The sequence below is a fragment of the Felis catus genome, chromosome F1 (assembly GCF_018350175.1).
Source record: "Felis catus isolate Fca126 chromosome F1, F.catus_Fca126_mat1.0, whole genome shotgun sequence".
In the NCBI taxonomy this organism is placed as follows: domain Eukaryota; kingdom Metazoa; phylum Chordata; class Mammalia; order Carnivora; family Felidae; genus Felis; species Felis catus.
Window position 1 is genome coordinate 5244435 of NC_058384.1, and position 15390 is coordinate 5259824.

Consider the following 15390-nt stretch of genomic DNA (forward strand, 5'->3'; position numbering starts at 1 on the left):
AACACAGGGACACTACCCTGGCATATCCTTGTGGGTCCCCTTTAATTAAACGAACGGAGAGCTCTCTGGATGGAGGTGGGCTAGACGCAGGGGAAGGGAGGTCAGACTCTCACATGGCACAGCTCCAGGCCCTCCGGCTGGTCTGAAGACCAAGGATGCAAATGAGGAATGTGAGAGGCTCCAAGCAGCCCAGAGTGGCTCCGACTGGCAGCCAGCACGGAACTGCACGGAACAGCATGGAACGAGACCTCAGCCCTACAACCACAAGCCACCGAATCCTGGTACCATCTGGATGAGCCTGGTGGCAAATCTGTCCCCGCCTAGGCCCACCGACACCCTGACTTTAGCCTTGTGAGACCAGCCCCGCCCACCCGGACGTCTGGCCCACGAGCCATTTCAAACCGCTACATTTTTGGCAATTCGTTTTTCTAGCAACAGAACACAAATCCGTACAGAGATTAAATTCTTTTCTCATACAGACTAAACAAAAAAAGTAACGATACCGCCACAGATAACGTAGGAGGTCAGATTTATGACTGACCATCCTTTTTTTCTGGTTAGACTCACGGACCCACTGTTTCTATGTCAAGCGGTGAAGCGGCCCTGGGCCCAGAAGCAGACGTGGTGCAAGGGAATTAAGACTAGTTCCCATTAACTGGTTCATCCATGCTGAAATTCTGACAATGTTCTCAGAAAGATCATCTCCCCAGGAGCAACTACTTGTTCTTGGTCTGCGGGTCACGGCTGCAACAGGACCGTCAGAGCCTTGCGGGATCCTCACTCGGCAGCATGTAAAGGAAGACAAAGGTGAGGGGGGCCTCTCAAGGAGTGGCTGCGGCTCCAACTTCACTGAATCAACAGTCTAGCCCCACAGTGTTTAACAAACAAACAAACAAAACAAAACAACTATGTCAAAGAAGAATATTTGATAGTTTTCCTTCCCCGCTTCCCGTGTTCCTCCCCCCTTCACTCGATCACCCCTTTACAACAACCAAAGCTAAAATCCAGTAATGTACTAAATAGGGGGACAAATACAGAAAGGTTTTTGGCACAAAGGGAAGGGAAACTGGAAGACTGTTTGATGCCATTTAAGTACTGGCACCATTCCTAATAAAACTGCCTGAGGTCCCATTCACTTGGTAAATATTTACAGAACACCTTCTCACAACAGGCCCAGTTCTGGATACTGCCATCGAGGAACCTGGTCTAATGGGACGCACAGAATTATGATACACACAGTGGAAGATACGTACAAAGTACAACTAGGGCGCAAAAGTTGGCGCAAGTCTGCCGAATAAAGACAAGGCTACAGGCAGGAGGCGGCTGGTGGCCGATGCCAGAACAGGACATTCCAGGTAAGACAAGCACAGACACTGAGGCGTAAGCTCTTGTAGCAGAGCCTGCTTGCAGAACTAAACATGTCAGTACTGAGCACGAAGTGTCTGTGCTGGGGTGGGACAGAGTGTGGGACTGGTGCGAGGTGGGCCTATTAGGGAGGGGTCACATCATAAAGGGCATTAGACCCAACCCTGCAAGTGAATTTTAGGCACAGGAATGGCACAATCATCTATGTTTCAGAAAGATGACTTTGGTGACAGAAGGGAAGATGGATTAAAACAAAGTAATGCCAGAGACTGAAGCCAGAAGACTGTTCTACGAACAGAGATAACAAGGACTTGAACTTGAGAAGCAACAGCAGAAATAATGATAAGGTAACCGACTTAAAGAACAATGGGACTAGGGTTTGCAGCTCACTGCCATTCAGGCCAGGAAAGTCAGGTAGCTTCCTCCCAGTCACGGTGGAGCCAACTTGGGGACCATTTCTCGGCAAAGGAGAGCAGCCTTGGCAAAGCCTCGTCTGCCTATTAGAAGGAGAGAGGTGCACACAGAAGGCCCTGCTTACCCCTGTCTTCCTTCACGTCCCACTGAAGACTATGTTTGCCGCTACGATGGCCATTTCACAGCTATGACGGGACAACCAGAACAAGAGCCAACGTGATGTGGACAGACAGCAGAGCAGAAGCATGGAGAGTCTGGGTCCCCGATGTCCCAGCAGAGCTGCTGAACCAACCCCGGGACTGTTTATATCTGGACTCAAGACAAGTACCCTTCCAGTATTAGCTACTGACTGTTAAGCTCTCAATTACTTTTAGACAGAATCAACCCAACTAAAAGAGACAGGCCTGGTGACTGGACTATGAAGGGTTTGTAACACAGAAGAATTAACAGTTTTACATCCAGGGTTCTAGCTTGGGAAACTAATTTTGACATTTGACATTACATTACATTTGACAAAATGTAATTTTGTCATCAGGACAAAATTACAACACAATAGTGGTGGGGGGAGGCTAGTGAGGGGAGCGGTGGGGGGTGGGTATTAAATGGAGTAAAGGGGAAAATCTGAGCTATGGAGAGAAGGGAAAGGAAAAAGTTCGTTCTGGACATGTTGATATAAAGATATTATGGGGCACCTGGGTGGCTCAGTCGGTTAAGCATCCGACTCTTGATTTCAGCTCAAGTCGTGATCTCACAGTTCATGAGTTCAAGCCCCGTGTCAGGCTCTCCACTGTCAGCACAGAGCCCGCTTTGGATCCTCTCTCTCGCTCTCTACCCTTCCCCCACTCTCTCTCTCCCCAAAATAAATAAAACATTAAAAATGTTAAATGAGTTAGATCTAAAGATGTGTGGGAACTCAGGTCCTCTCCCACGTGCGTGCCCTCACGTTCTCTTCGAGGTAGGATGGAGGTGGGATCGTCTAAAGTACGGCACCAAACTTCCTTGCTTGAAGAGTCTTAGGATGCATTTTTTTTTCCTATTAAGGCTCTGGAGATGTACAGATGCAATTTGAAAACAGGAAGAAAACTGTTTATAGAATGAGTCTACAAATATTATCAAGCTACTGCATATTTTTTTTCCTAACAATTCATTAGTAGTCAAGATAACCTGAAAAAGCACAAAATCTGGATCCGTGGCAAATGAACACCTTGTGGCTCCAGCAGAGACTGTCCCAGCAGCTGAAACTAGTCTGAATCACCTGCCCTACTATGGATGCTAGCAAACTGGGAATATGCGAATCACCTCATTCAGAGACTCAGAAAATCACCCAGGACAGGTTTTATTGGTGGTAGATTATCCCCAAGTACAAAGAGGAACATAATCACTGAGAAAGCAGCAAGCAATAATTTAGCAGCACTTTGTAGGATTAAGTAACCTCTTAAGGATTATACTATCCCTCTGTGGGAAGAAGTTAATGCTGGTGACCCTGATACAATTTCTTCTTACATGTGGCAGTTAGGGACAAACAGAAATGATCAGCGATTCCCAATCTAGGGAATAGGAACCAAACAGTCAGGGCTGGAGCTGGTGACAGCCTCACAGACAAGGAGACACAGGGATACAGGCAAGGGGTCCCTATAAACAGTGATTAGAAGTGCAAACCAAAGGTTGATTTTGATGTTTGTGAAGTCTGGACGAGACAGAATGCTGCTAGACGGGGCCTGTACAGACAACAGCAATCCCCATCAAAGGCATCTATGACGCACAGGCAGTACTATCAAAGATAAAAGGATTTGCCCCTGACATCAAGCAAAAAGGTTTCCAAAACCAATACAACTTGGGAAAAGGGAGTATAAAGGAAACAAACCTGTTCCTCAACACACTGGTCTTCATTCAAAAACATACCTCTGATCACGCTGTTCCCTACCGCGAAGATGGCCCCCCTGGTTCAGAGCCTTACTCCCCACCCCTAGCCCTTCCTTCCAGCCCCAAACTAATAAAGTTCTAATAAAACTTTCCAATGTGTCTCTTTCATGCATCCTACACTCTAGTTCTCCTGGGCCAGCTGATTATCTCCCAGGCCGACGTGCGCTCTCCTCTGGCCACCACGATTCCTGCTGACTGCTCTCCGCCTTTACAGGTCCCTGCACCTTCCAGCAATTCCTGAGCCCACAACCACACGTGGCCTGCTTTACATCCTGTTCTGCTCTTAACAAAATCACAAAATCACACTATTCTGTTTTGAATTATTACTACTGTTGTACCTCTCCCATGGTATTCTAAATTCCTCAAAGAGGGAAAGATCATTCGTTCATTTTTGTGACTTCTACAAGGTCATCAAAAATTGTAGGCTGCTGAATGACTGACCTCAAACAGCCACAGCTTGAAAGCCCTCAGAAGAACACGACAAGGGCAAGATTGTCAGAAGTCTAATAGTTCAACTCTTTGCCATTCTGATAAACATTCATATGCTGCTTCTCCTCCTATTGCGAGGAAAAAGCAATACGTTAAGAAACAAACACGGGAATTATTCAGCAGAGGAGATCACGAATCAGACTGTGGTCTAGAAATTCTAGATCCTATTTTTGGTTATCTGGGCAGGTTTCATTTACCCTTTTCTCTACCTGCCTCCTCTGTAACTACCCACTTTATAAAAGTGATGTGAGGAATAAGATCTTTGCTAACAATATTTTTAACATCTTTCAGAACACTCCTCCCTTTAAAACGTATCGGTTTAAATATCACCTCTAGCTTTTCCTACACTCACCACAATTAGCAACGATTTTTGTGATTCATAGAGCACCTGAGGTGCAAGGAAGCCCGTCACAGGCCAAATAATGTATTTTCAGTTTTATGAAAGCAGCAAAACTTCTCCCTGCCTCGACTTTCAGATTTCTCTTAGTCTATGACGCTCTGGTCATCGCTGCATAACCCTAACTTATAAAGGGGCTTAATGATCCAGAAGAAGAGGCATGTTGTGTTCTCAAAAGCAGAATATATGCCGTGAGATGTTTCGTAAGTCTTCAAGAATAGACAAGATACCAAACGCAGATGACGGCGGTGGGGGGAGGGGGGCAGGCGATGAAACAGTAAAAGGGCAATGAAAAGTCTTGAACAGTAAAGGTATCCCACTGACCACAAAAAGCTGAAATCCAGAGAACCACTCCTAACCAGTGACACACGCCAAAGACCTTATTAACTAGTGCCTTGCGTTTCTAGGCCCTCCAGTTCTATGCTTCTCTAATTTTTTCCTACCACGTTTCACGCACGTCCATCCATCTCCTTCCACCCCCAAACCCCTCCAACCAAATCCACGGAGACGTCACCTCAAGTCCCAGGCGGTCTCTACCCCATCCTGACATAACTCCCAGAATAGGGCGCCAGAATTCCTTTCCACCCAAGACGCTGCACTGTGAATGTAGAAATTTACACAGAGCAAAGGAATACAAAGTTTAGATCTGCGGGGGCGAACCGTGACTCCTGACCTCTCGTATTCCAGCTCCTTCCGCATCTTTCAGCCCACAGAAATAACGAGGAGGGCTTTTTCACCTGCCAAAACACTTACAAGAAATTTTACACACGCAGGCGGAGGGAACCCTTCGCAAAACGAAAACTAGCCAACCGAAAGCAACAAACCCAGGCGTGCATCTAACTGCCCCGATCCTTCTCTGCCGGGTACTTTAGGCGCAATTCCGTGGCAAACCAGTCCTCGGAACTCGATCCCGGGTGCCTGCGGCACCCCGAAGTTAGATGACCTCATAAACTCCCCTTCCCTCTCCTGCGGTCACGTCGGATACCTGTTGCATCACCTGCAGAGTGGTCTTCAGAATCTAGCAAAGGAGCACCACCTTGATCTCTATCTACGTAACTCAGCTGGGCTATTTTTCTCGGTAAACTAGAGCCTCATTCATCCGAATGAGGCTGCCTCGGAGGCAAGGGGCTGTCGGCCCCTGTGCGCCTTTGGAGAGAGTCTAGCCTAAGCACCGACAGCCGTGAGCTTGGGAGTTTCTGGAGACTCGGGCACCGGGAGCCGTGCGGCTGGGAGAAGCGGCAGAGCGGGGCGGACAGGCGCTCGGGGACGGGGCGGCCCCGGAGTCCCCGGGGACAGGAGTGGAGGTCGGACCCGCGACCCCAGCTTCGCCGAAAGGACACCGCTCGCCCGCCCAGCTGTCGGGCCCGGCGCCCGGAGCCCCGGCCGGAGCCCTCGGGCGGACCGGGCAGCGCTTCCCCGCGCGCCGACGTGCGCGGGGATTAAAACCTAATCCTGCTCCCCTCCCCCACCCCCGAGAACTAAGCCGGAGGCGGGGACGCGCGGCAGGAAGCGCAGGGGCCGGGGGCCGGGGTCCGAGCCCCGCGGTCGGAGGACGCCGGCCTGGGCCGCACTCACCATGTCGTACACGTTGAGCACCACTAACTGGTTAGCCCCCATCCTCCTCCCCGCGGCCGCCGCCTCGTCCTCCAGCCGCTCCGTCTCCGCGGGGCCGAGGCCGCTCCCACCCCCGCGGGCACTTCGGGGGGCCAGAGCCGGGCACTAAGCGCACAGCCCGGCCCGCGGCAGCCGGCGCGGGAGCATCGGGGAGCCGGGCCGCTCCCGGGCGCCGCCGACAGGACCCTCAGCGCCGACGGGGCCGGACCTCTGGCGGGCCCGCTCCGGCTCAGGCGCCTCCCCTCGGCGGCGGACACGTGGGGAAAGGCGGGGCCTGAGCGGGGGGCGGGCGCCAGGCGCCCCGGGGGCGGGGCCGGCCCGGCGCGGGGGCTGAGCCCGCCTGCGCTCTGGCTCGGCGCGGCCGCACCTCGGGACCTAAGATGGCGCCTCTCCACGCTGAAGCAGAGAGGGGTCCCAGAAAGACTACAGTTCCCGGCATGCAGCGAGGACTCCGCCGCTCGCCGCTCCCAGCGCAGAGGCCGAATCTCACAAGTACGGTTTCCAGCCGTCGACTCGAACTCCCAGCATGCAGCGGGGCATCCCGCTCCTACCACACCAGGCCTCCCCCGGAGACTACAGCTCCCAGCGTGCAGTGCGGGGGATCTGCGCCGGTCCTCTGCGGTCCGCCCTTGGCGGCAGGTGAAGTCCTCTACCTTCAACCCTTCTTGGTCGGGGCCACTGCTGTTAGTTTCCGTCGCGTTGAGCACGTTGAAGCCAGCGGAGTGTGGCAAAAGACCGTAGCGATGACCCTGTTTTCCAAACCCTCCTTCCTTGCTTATTTCTTTGCACGTGGAGAAGGTGCGGAAATAGAGGAAGGCAGGTTGCTGGGGCGGGGGCGCATAACACGCGTCCAGCTAGTGCTCAGTATGAAATCTTACGTTTTATGAAACTGTCTTGCTGACAATGGGAGGAGAGTACAGCATTCACAGATTAGCATAACGTTAGGACACAGTAGCTGCTTTTGCATTTATTCAACAAATCTTTGTGTGCCTGCCGTATGCCGGGCAGTGTTGTGAGCCCTGGGGAATACCGTAATAAGAGGAGGAAGAATAAATATGGGTGGTATGTGCCTTGCAGAGAATCAAAATGGGATGAAGTGATTGACAGTAATCTTAGGGTGGCTGCATCTGGAACGTCTTGGTGACAAGGTCTGGTTTAGACTGAGATCTGAAGGACGGCTATCCATCCGGACAAAAACCGCATTAAGGGGGAGCAGCAAAGCTAACATTCAACCAATTAGGAAGCTGTTCCACAGTGCATACCAAAAGGTGGCTTGGGCATTGGGAGTAGTGGGGAACACTGAGAACATTCAATCTGCAGTAGTTTGAAAGTGGAGTCTCGTGGGGCTTGCTAATGAGTTGCGTTTGTTAGGGAGAAAGCATTCAAGGGCAGTTTCTAGATTTTTCACTTAGGAGATTGTGTGGGTGGTGGTGGCATTTATAAGATGTGAAACTTGGGAAGAACGGTTGGGAGGAGGGAAATCAAGAATTATGGTTTGGTCGTGTTAAGTTAGAAATGCCTTCTAGACATCCATGATATCAAATAGGCATTGGCATAAACTGGAGACGCAGCCATTATAAATAGACTGTTAAGCCTTGGGACTGATTGGATGACCTAGGAAAATGTGTAGCTAAAAACACAGAAAGGGGCCAAAGGCTAAGTTCTAGGATCCTTCATTTAGAGGTCAAGTTGGGAAGGAAAAGGAACTGCAGAGACAGGAGAACATGCAACTCAGGAGCCACAAGACTATTAGATTGTATCAAATTGGAGGTTACTGGTAATCTTGACATGAGCAGTCTTGGGAAGAGTGGGATCCAAAGAACATCCGGAATGTTTGAAGAGTGAATGTGAGGTGAGGACATGGAGACCCACAGGCAACTGGGGACAATAGTGGGATAGGACTATGTAGCCAATGGAGGACATTTTAAGATGGGCGATACCAAGGTATAGTTGTTTGTAAAGAGAGAGAAATTGATGATGTAGGAGATGGGGGGGGGGGGATTTCTGAGGGCCAGGTAAGAAGAGGAAGATATCTAGTGCACGAGTGGTACAGGGTTGGCCTTTAGTAGGAAGGATGCCTGCCTCAACCATGGTGACGGCATATAAGGCAGGTGCAGGTGCACAGTGGTGAAGATACAGAAGACAAATGAAGGCAGGTTAGAAATTTGGGGGCTGGAGGAATGAATATTCCCTCGTGCTTTGCTTTGATTTTCTCAATGATTAAGAGGCAAGATGGTCATCGGAGAGTCGGAGAGGGAAGGTGAGGGGTGTAGGGAATTTGGAGAGAGAGAGGGAGGTGTAGAATAGGGAGAAACACATATACTAGGGAAATAAGATTCACCGGCCAGGCAATGCCGAGTGTGGTAAGTGCTGGATGCATGATTGATATTTGACTGTCCTCAGACCTGTTGTGGACAAAGTTCTAAACTCGAGTTTTGGTGTACCCAGCTGCTTTGCTTCCCCTTCCGTCTCTGGTGTGGTCTTCCTCTCCACCCAACCCGGGTGAACAAACTAGAGATATGGGGGAAGGGTGCTATCCGGTAACACCTCATTGAGTCTTTGCTGCACTCCCGAGGACTCACACCGCCGGTTCACTTCACCTCTGACCCTGCACACTTGCCTTGGCCTTTGTGATCTCATCTGCTCTCAGCTGTCATAATCACACACGTGCTGAAAAGTCTGATGCCCCCAGCTCCAAACCCCTCATCTGTCCCAAGCACTGGGCCGGTATAGCCTGCAGCCTACTGGATTTCTCTACCGGAGATACTAGTTTCCCATGGCTGCTGTCTCACATGAACAGGAACTACAATGTATATAAAAGACACATTTATAATCTTACAGTTGCAGAGGTTAGAAGTCCCAGATGGGTTTCCCTGGGCTAAAATCAAGGGCTGTGTTCCTTCTGGAGGCTCCAGGGGGAGAATCTGCTTCCTTTCTCAGCTTCTAGAAGCTGCTCTCATTCCTCGGCTCATGGCCACATTGCCCCGACCCCTCTTTCTATCATATCTTCTCTGACTCTCCTGCTTCCCCCTTTCACTTAGAAGGACCTTCATGATTACATTGGGCAGGAGTATGTCATCTCAAGATCCTTCATTAATCACATCTGCAAAGTCTTTTTTTTTTCCTATGTACACTAATGTATTTCCAGATTCTGGAGAATTCATTGACATCCCATGTCCCGTGGTCACTTCTAATTCATCAGATCCAGAAGAGAATTCACTGTCATGGGTGCCTGGGTGGCTCAGTCGGTTAAACGTCCCACTCAGGCTCAGGTCATGATCTCACAGTTTGTGGGTTTGAGCCCCACGTCCGGCTCTGTGCTGACAACTCGGAGCCTGGAGCCTGCTTCAGCCTCTGTGTCTCCCTCTCTCTCTGCCCCTTCCCTGCTCGAGCTCTGTCTCTGTCTCTCAAAATTGAATAAACGTTAAAAAAAAATTAGAAATCAAACATGCTACTGAAGCCTGCGGCCCTTCCAGGGTGAAGAAGCATAGCCAAGTTCACATGGACAGGAAAGGTGGGGACAGGAAGCCCTTCCTCCTACCTGCCCGTGTCCCTCTGGTACCTGGTCCCAAGAAACCTACTGGGCAGTGGAGTCCCAGCCTCTAATGAGAACAGCAGATTTGAAACTGAGTGATAGGAGCCTTGATACAAACTCCCACAAATGATTTCTTAGGCAACCCAGAGGGAGACATTAAGTTTCCAAAGCATTACAGAGGAACATAAATTTTAAGTTTATTGCTACACGAGCTGTGTTGTAGACATGAACTGAGCCTGACAGTGCCTTATTTCCTGTTGGCTAGCAAACACCTCGAAACGGCAGCTTAAAACAACATTTTAGGGGCACCTGGGTGCTCAGTCGGTTAAGTGTCTGACTCGTTATTTGAGCTCTGGTCATGATTTGTGAGATGGAGCCTTGTATCAGGCCCTGCGCTGTTAGCACAGAGCCTGCTTGGGATTCTCCCTCTCTCTCTTCCCCTACCCCTCTTGTTCTCTCTCTCTCTGTCAAATAAATAAACATTAAAAAAAAAACCCCACACGTTTTACAGTTTCTAAGTCGGGAGTCTGAGACCATCTGATTATGTTTAGGTGAACGGGTCTCTTAGGGAGTTTCCATCATCTGAAGGCTTGACCGGGGCTGGAGAATCTTCCAAGCTCACTTACGTAGCTGTAGCAGGAGGCTACACATCAGCACCACATGGGCCTTTCCAGGGCCGACCGCCTGGTGGCTGGTTCTCTCAGTGACCCAGAGTGGGAAAGTGACAGAGAAGGAAACCGCAGTGTCTTATCACCTGATGTCGGAAGGGACCTAACATCACGCAGACCAACTCTGGTGCAGTGTGGGAAGAGACCACGCAGATGTGACTACTAGGAGGTGAGGATGGCTGGGGGTGGGGGGGGGTGCATCTTGACTGCTGCAGCCCGACAGGTAGTCCAGGGTTAAAAGGCACAAATGTACACTCTACAGGACATCTTGAAACTGTTTTCCGGTTCAGAGTTGCCAACCGAGAAGAAAACCCCACGGAAAGATTGAGAGGATAATTGTGGGTTTTGTCTTAGGTATCTCTACTGACGAAGTGGCTTTTTCAGCCATTGATAGTTGTACCGACTTGTGTTTGATCAGTCTTGGGTAGCGGCTGCTGAGGAGGCTGCCCAGGCAGGGCACCAGCACTGTAGACCTAGAGTGGATGATCACTTCGTGCAAGACGCTTCGTTTTTCCTGGCTCAGAGGTAAGAGTTCCACACGGCTCACCTGTCAATGCTGTGCTTCCCACGTCTCCAGAATTATTCCGTATTGGTGCTAAGATAGAGATCATCCTTGGGGCGCCTGGGTGGCTCAGTCGGTTGAGCGTCCGACTTCAGCTCAGGTCATGGTCTCACACTCCATGAGTTCGAGCCCCGCGTCGGGCTCTGTGCTGACGGCTCAGAGCCTGGAGCCTGCTTCGGATTCTGTGTCTGCCTCTCTCTCTGCCCCTCCCCTGCTCATGCTCTGTCTCTCCCTGTCTCAAAGATGAATAAAAACATTAAAAAAAAGAGAGAGAGAGATCATCCTTGTTGAAAGTTGGGCAATCATCTGCTCTAGGTGGCTGTTTCATTCTTAATTGGTACAGAAGGACCGGGGTCCCACAACAGCATGGCGTCCCAGACTCTGCGAGCAGCCCAGACGTGGGCTTGGTTTGCTATTTTGGTTCTGTGTATGACGATGTGTACTTGGGAATTCTATAAGATGGGCAGATAATTGAATATTGTTTTCCATGTAAACGTGAACTGCTTCTGACCCTCTTTTCTTAAGGGACCGTAAAGGATACATTTGCCAGGTCCGTAGTTGCACACCAGATACCCGAGGTCCAATTAGCCCGCCCTAGCGCGGACACCACATCTGACACGCCAGCTGTCGTTGGAGCCACTACTTGGTTAAATCTGCAGGGGTCTACGGTCATTCTCCAGGATCCTTCCCTTTTTTGGCATGGGCCAGACTGGTTATGAAATAAAGACGTGACAGAGACTACCAATCGTGCATCCTTAAGGGCTTAATGGTGGCAGTAATCTCAGCTACCCACCTGGAAATGGTAATGATTTTCTAACTTGGCCGTGTGTGTGTGGGGGGGGGGGAGCAGTTTTAGAGGTTTCCGTTTGGCCGTCCCAACTATGATCATTCCTATCCCACAGTCCAGGAGCCCCATGTGGGCTTTACTCCAACAGCCACATATGTCAATTCCAGTTATGCACTTGAGGACTGGGGAAAGGACCCCTGGCATGGAGCCACTGTGGCCCTTCAAGGTCCCCACGCTAAAGGGGGTTGGTGGCACATTGGGCCTCTGAGTATCGCTGTCAAGTCAGACCTCCGTCTGGTAAGTCCTCCAAATGTCTGGCTATTCCACTTTGACCAGTGTAGGTGCTTTCACCACTTTGACCAATACAGCCGACTGACTGGATGGCCACAGGTCTCTGGGGGAATTGTCATGCTATAGACTTGCCCTGGTGTTGCAGGGCCCTTTTTCCTAGGGAACTGGCAGATTCTGGATCTAATAATCTACTTAGGTCTGGGGACTGGAGCAAGGACGATGACTTTTTGTCGAGACGATTGCCCTTAACCGCCTCCTCCATTTTGTGTTCTTTAATAGGTGCAGTCAACAGCCTTGTTGGCTGTCCAACAATTTTGCCAGAATATTCTATTGACCATCTCCTTAATTCCCTGCAGGTCAAATCCCCATGGCCACTCCTTGTCCTTATGGTAATTGTGGCCCCCTGGTTTCTGGAAGTAAAGTGCCATTACCAAGCCTCTCTTACTTTGGGGCCTTGTCCTCCCCGTGGGTGTTAATGAACCCCATCTGTGACTGCCTCACCTCCTCTCGTCCCTGGCTGCAGTGGCAGCCACCACTGGGCCTCTCAGTGATGCTGGTGGTCCTCTCATCAGATCATATGTCCTTGATGACTGGCGTGCCATCGGGACCTCATGTAATACATCCATTCCAGCCTGTCACCTCCCTGGGCCTTTTTATTCCTTCCTTTACCAACTGCCAGGACTCAGGCTTTTCTATGTGCTGACAGTTAGCTGTTGTTTTTTCCAGGTTTCTGAGAGCCACCCCAGCAGTAAATTTGCCCCCTCCTTTAGGGTCCTCGCTAGGGTGTTAGTTAAATCCCATATCCTGAGAAAATGCTTCCAAGCCATCAAGAACTTGCTTATCCGGCTTTAAAGAACCCTTGGAACAGTCTCAGGTGTCCTCCCCTTGCTCGGTGGGTACGTAAAGGTTAGTTTTTGTACCAATCCATGAGAGGATGTGGGGGGGGGCACACGTTCTCTTGTGAGGGAGGGGCTTCTGCAGCATCCCCCAGCCCAGCAGAAGTGACCACTTACTAGAGACGGATGGGCAACGTCTTCATGTCCAGAGGGTGGGTGTGGGAAGGAGTGGGTGTGGAGAGACAGTGCGCTCAGAGGCATCCATCCAGATGACCTTGTTCCAGTTTTCAGGATCCCAGGTTTTCCCTACCAGCACCTCAACCTCTACATAACAGACCTGCCTTGATTGAGTGTTCAAGCATCTCTAGAGCCCTGTGAATCCAAAGCTTCAGTGGTGTCTGTCCTTCTGTTACTGGTGATGATGATCTCTTTTTATAAGCCACCTCTGAGGCCCTCCGGTTCTCACCCTTCGCCTGGAACCACTGGGGCTCTGCCTCGCACTGACCTTCTGCACGTTGTTAAGCAATAACAAGTGTTGGCAAGGGTGTGGAGATGAGGGAACCCTGGCGCACTGTTGGTGGGAATGTCAGTTTGGTCAGCCACTATGGAAAACAGTATGGAGGGTTCTCAAAAAATTAAAAATAAGGGGCCCCTGGGTGGCTCAGTTGGTTGAGTGGCCATCTCTTGATTGTGGCTCAGGTCATGATCGCACAGTTGGATTGAGCCCTGTAACAGGCTCCATGCTCGGAGCCTGCTTAAGATTCTCTCTCCTTCTCTCTCTGTCCCTCCCCTACTCTCAAGGTTGTGTGAATGTGCTCTCTTAAAGTAAATAAATGAACTGAAAATAAAAATAAAACCGCCCCGTGATCCAACAGTTCCATTCTGGGTATATATCCAAAGGAAATGAAACCAGGATTTTGAAGAAATATATGCTTTCCCATGTTTATTGAAACATAACTTACAGTAGCCAAGCTATGGAAACAACTCAAGTGTGAAGGGATGAATGGATAAAGAAGATGTGGTGTACATATATACCCAATGGAACGTTATTCAGCCATGAGAAAGGAGATTCTGCCGTTTGCAACAACATGGATGGATGGATCCTGAGGGCATTATGGTAAGTGAAATAAGCCAGATAGAGGAAGACAAATACTGTGTGATATCACTTATATGTGGAATCCTCAAAAGCCAACCTCATAAAAACAGAGTAGAATGGGGGTTACCAGAGGCAGAGGGGTGGGGGATTTGGGCATATGCTGTTTAAGGGCACAAACTTGGAACTAGCAGACAATGGAGAGCTATGGCACGGCACAGTGACCATAGTCAATGATCATCATAAACTTCACAGTTGCTGAAAGATTAGATGTTGAGTTGTTCCCACCAGAAAAAGGGAAATGATTATGTGACACGACAGGGGTGTTAGTTAATGCCACAATGGTAGTCCTCTCGCGACATGTAAATATCAAATCAACGCACGTTGAACTTACACAATGTTGTATGTCAATTATATTTCAACGAAAAACATACATAATTTAGCAAGAACCTGGGGACTCTGTTGTCTTTGTTAGTCCATGCTTTTCAAATGCTTGCTCCATGACACCCGCTAGCGCTCCCACCGGGACATTTCCCAGGTCACTACCAATGAAAACTTCAGCAACTGAACCATGAGCTTGAGCCAGAAACTTTTGCGGCCCCTCATACCTTCCAGGATGGTGCTGTCTCTGCCTGCTGGGTGCTGGGCCGGTCTCAAATCCCCTCTGCCTGCCCATTTGCTCAGACCACTCGGGTCACTGCTGCGTTGGCCCGGGCCTCTGAGAAGCAGCCGCCAACACGGGATTAAGTATGCAGCGATTTTATTAGAGGAAGAACTCCCTGAAAGGAAATGCGAAGTAGTGGAAGGTTGGGAGAATCACCAGAGAGAGAAAAGAGGGCGAGAGACAGAGATCGGGTGGGGGTCTCCACACCACCTTACGGGGGCCATGCGACATAAGGAAAGTTTGAGAAGCCTTCAGGAGTCCCTGAGGCAGGCCGCAGGGGTCCTGGTCTACCTAGGATCCAGTCTGCCTCAGTATCCCCTCTGTACCCTGTCACCGGAGGGGAGCAGCCTGAGGGTGCACGTGTGGCCTTGGTGCAAGCGTGGTGGTGGACGCCCGAAGGCAGCTGCCGATTTCCTGGCTCAGTGGCACGTCCTCGTTTGGAGGCCTGCCGGGAGCATTCCCAAGGCCGCCACACCGCTCATCTTCCTGCCACCCCACCTACACGGGCACCCCGGCACTCTGGCTCCCCCCCCCCCCCCCCCCCCGTAGCAGTGGGTGAAATGTTCCGTCCTTAGGGTCAGCGCTGGATCATAGCTATCTTGCCCCCTCAAGATTTTGGTCCAGCAGTTACCCGCCTCCGCTGCTGGTTTTCCCTAGCTCCCGGACGATACCCCTCAGTATTTCAGAGCATCTTCCCGGCCTCACCTCTGCCTTGTGTTGGCCTCCATTTCTTTGCTCCCTGTCACAGGAGC

At 50.5% G+C, this 15390-nt stretch overlaps 1 protein-coding gene and 1 long non-coding RNA gene across 4 annotated transcripts in view; one reads left to right on the top strand and one right to left on the bottom strand.

The window, feature by feature from the left end:
- Positions 1-6455, bottom strand: part of DESI2 (desumoylating isopeptidase 2) — a 45401-nt gene extending 38946 nt beyond the window's left edge. The window contains exon 1 of one of the 3 annotated variants that reach the window (XM_023248031.2): positions 6164-6455. In XM_023248031.2, coding sequence (XP_023103799.1) covers positions 6164-6205 — 42 coding nt within the window. In that variant the 5' untranslated portion in view covers positions 6206-6455. Of the gene's footprint in view, positions 1-5412; positions 5527-5573; positions 6065-6163 lie in introns of those variants that run through there. The other 2 variants (XM_045048421.1, XM_011290833.4) reach the window with 2 other exon arrangements.
- Positions 1438-3794, top strand: LOC123382695. The gene is made up of 2 exons (XR_006591420.1): positions 1438-1712; positions 2514-3794. It is a non-coding gene; the product is annotated as an uncharacterized LOC123382695 (long non-coding RNA).
- Positions 6456-15390: the final 8935 nt, after the last annotated feature.